The sequence below is a fragment of the Charadrius vociferus genome, unplaced genomic scaffold (assembly GCF_000708025.1).
Source record: "Charadrius vociferus isolate BGI_N301 unplaced genomic scaffold, ASM70802v2 scaffold104, whole genome shotgun sequence".
NCBI lineage: Eukaryota > Metazoa > Chordata > Aves > Charadriiformes > Charadriidae > Charadrius > Charadrius vociferus.
This window is the reverse complement of record NW_009648255.1, coordinates 6,881,379-6,884,671: the sequence shown is the minus strand read 5'-3', so window position 1 is coordinate 6,884,671 and position 3,293 is coordinate 6,881,379. Positions and strand designations below refer to the sequence as shown.

Here is a 3,293-nt window from a genome sequence, read left to right as displayed (position 1 = left end):
CAGCTGTCCGGTGGCCGTACGGAGACAGCGGTTAACGGCCCGCAGCGTGTGCGGGAGGGCTTTTCCCCTCATCCCGCCTGTCGCCGCTCCCCGCAGCGTGTCGTGATCCGGAGCGTCATGTCGTGGGCTCGGCGTGTCCGGCTGTCCCTCCGACCACCCCAAAGGGAGGATAAGTAATCACCGTGGCCACCATAAAAATATTAATGCTATTAATTATTTAGTAAGCTCTGCCTTGCAGAGGACATTAGCCCGCGTGTATATTCAGAATAACCAGTTTATAGAAACGGGGGAGAAGAGCTGACAGGAGAAAACGGGACCGGCCAAGATGAAAGTCAAATCAGTTTGACTCGGTGGCACCAACCCCAAATACAAATTAATTGCACCAAATGCCTTACCGTCATTTTCTGATCTGGAAAGGAATTCGGTTGTACAGGCTCAGCATGGCTGAAAACAGATTTAGTGTAACGTCTCACTGGCTCCGTGTAAAAAGAATGAGAGCTATTTTCTGTTTCTAGAATTTACTATTATAAGGTAGATTCTCATGCCAAATTGAGTTCTTAGATCTTACTCTCTTTCTTTATATTATAGATTTTTATTAGTTCAGGCATTTTCATGACTGATCCAGCAGTCATTAGTGCCAGTAAGAGACCACTGACTTTTTATGATTTGGAAGAAAAACACAATAGGAAAAAGCGGAAAAAGATGATAGGGGATGTTGCTGCTGTGAATAAAGATTTGCTGGTGAGGGACGCGCAAGTTAGGATTATTTTCTTGAGGAAAAGATTTCAGAGTAACAGCCTGGAAACCAAGGAGGTCAATTCAGTTTTGATCTTCAATCAGCCAATTATTATACAGTCATATAATTACTGTATTGCACAGAGAGTAATTGCAACAGTGTCAAAATACAGCCTAACCTGAGCTCCTTCCCTCACCTTGAAGTACCAGTTTGGGCCATCATTTTGCAGTTCCAGGCCAGGCCACCCTTCACCAGCTTTTCCCATTCCCTCCTTCCTTCACACTCTTACAAAGTCCTTTTTGGCCAGGTCTTCAGACTCCCTCACACCCTGAAACAGGGACCAGGTTTCTCCTAGGTTTGGAATAAGTTCTGCACTATCACTTCTGGAAAAGATACTGGTGGTTGTACATTAATTTCCACTTAACCTCTAGATCCTCAAAAAAGCTATATGAAATGTTGTGCCTGCAAAGACAGGAGAAGTATATTCATCAGGGATTAAGGGGTGATATATGCATCACTTCTCAGTTAAACGTTGAAAAAGAATGTAAGTAATACCTAAACGTTCAGTACATAAATAGAGGCTCGCTATACATATGAAGAATGGCTTGGACATTGGCCATTTTTTTAAATATACTTGAAAATGTAAAATTAGAATCTCATAAAGCAACTAAGGTATTCTGATGAACCATCTCGAGCTTTTCTTCCTGGGACTGACAGAACATAGCCAAATTTTAGGCAGTAATCACTTAAGAAAAGTGGCTAAGATTTTTTTTTAATCAAGTGCGTTTATTCTTGCTAAAGTTTAGATCAGGACTGATGACAAAAATAATTACGAGTCTTTATATGTCTGATGTTTAAAAATCTTAAGTGCTTTTCTTATAAAAGGCTCTAAAATAGAAACACCTATTATTTTTTTTTGTGGTGTAAAATGTAACATGGAGTCAAAACTTGCCATTCCTTCCAGTTTTCTAGACATCAGTAACCCAGGAGTATAACATTTATTCAATGGCTAAATACCTTCTTCTCGCAGTAACACCCACAGGGAGAAAGTTCCAGGAGATTAAATCATTAAATGAATCCTGTCACATCCGCTTTGTGGGAGCAGGGATCTCATACCTCGTGGAAAAAGACAACGAGGTTACACCGGACGGGCTGATGGAACCCCAAGAGACCTGAAGGAGACCTTGGAGCCCTGCGTTTTCTCTGGAAGTTGGCTTTCTTGGCTTCAGGGTGTGAGTTTACGTAGACTGCTTGTCCCCTAGATACTTTACAAGTGTTTTGCGGCTTAATCTGTCTATTTTTTTTTTTAAGAAAGGAATTTTTCTCCACCCACAGTGTTTTATTTTTGCAATCAACTGACTTCTTTGTAAGCGCCTGGGAAAAAAAAAATAATAATAAAAAAAGAGACTCCTCAACAAGCTATTGATTCGTTTAGCCAAAGCAGGAGCTTTCAAAATGTGTGGAAGGGGGGAGATGAAGCACAAGATGTATGTGGGGGTCAGTGGGAGCACGAGGAACCTCAGAAGAATTCCACCCATCCTTTTTATCTCCTCTTCAAAGAGATAAGTAGATGAGAGAGGACTGGGACTAGACCCAGTTTTGCCAGAGGTTTGGGAACAATTAATTTTGTTGAAAGAGACAGGTACAAATAATTATACTCAAGGATCCTGGGTGTGGACACTAGGGGAGATGCTGGGGAAAGCTGAGGGTGGGAGTGTGGAAAGCAAAGGAGGCAGCGGAGGAGGGCACAGGGTAAAAGAGAAGGTGCGAGCACAAAATAATACAGACAGGGACAACTCGGTACGAAAAGCTTGAGACCTCCGCACTCTCACCTTGTGCTGCTTTCTTGGCAAAGCTTGTTTCTGAACAGCCCTTTCACATCCATAGTCTACTCAAAACTGACTGAAAATTACAGAAACTCCATCTGCTGTTGTTACGAAGAAAGGTTAAAGATGCTCGGGAGCCCTATTTCCTCACAAATTCCAGAAACTTTCTTCTGCAACCTTTAGAATCAGCGAGGTTTTACTTCAGTTCCAGTAAGGCTGGCTTAAAAGCTGACCTTTTACTTCTTAGAAACATATTTTTCTTTTATTACCTTTTCATGTCCATTTGTAAAGGAAAAATGTCCTTTCCAGGACTCCATTTATATTTCTATGTGACTTTTTAGTATTTTGAATTCATTCTTAAAAGCAATGTTATTGTTAAAATTAGTGCTCGGTCTTTTTTCTGCATTAGATTCCTAATGCATGTGAATCTGGCTATTTAAATAAATATTTGAATTTGCTGAAGGTAACTCTGTGGCTAAGTATTAAGGAGTCATTTGTGTCGAGGCTGAACTCCATAGTATTTATATTTCCTGCACGTCGCAAAGAGGGTTTTTACCTGACAAGAAAGTGCTTATGGGGATGAAAAAGACCTATTTAGAAAATGTTGTTGTCTCAGGTACAGGGAATATTCCTGTGTTGAGACAAAATCTGTGACTGACCTAGGGTTAAAAAAAAAAAAAAAATATCAATAATATTACTAGTCCGAAATAAAACCTGCAGGTCCGGCCCCG

The 3,293-nt window shown here is 40.8% G+C and overlaps 2 protein-coding genes across 2 annotated transcripts in view; one reads left to right on the top strand and one right to left on the bottom strand.

Moving 5' to 3' along the window:
• The window catches only part of ECT2 (epithelial cell transforming 2), a 32,327-nt gene extending 31,225 nt beyond the window's left edge, over positions 1–1,102 (bottom strand). Inside the window, exon 1 of the mRNA XM_009884451.1 lies at positions 989–1,102. The gene's annotated coding sequence lies outside the window, so the exon portion shown is untranslated. The remainder of the gene's footprint in view (positions 1–988) is intronic.
• Positions 1,103–2,425: 1,323 nt separating this feature from the next.
• Positions 2,426–3,293, top strand: part of NCEH1 (neutral cholesterol ester hydrolase 1) — a 17,525-nt gene continuing 16,657 nt past the window's right edge. Inside the window, exon 1 of the mRNA XM_009884511.1 lies at positions 2,426–2,536. Coding sequence (XP_009882813.1) covers positions 2,426–2,536 — 111 coding nt within the window. The remainder of the gene's footprint in view (positions 2,537–3,293) is intronic.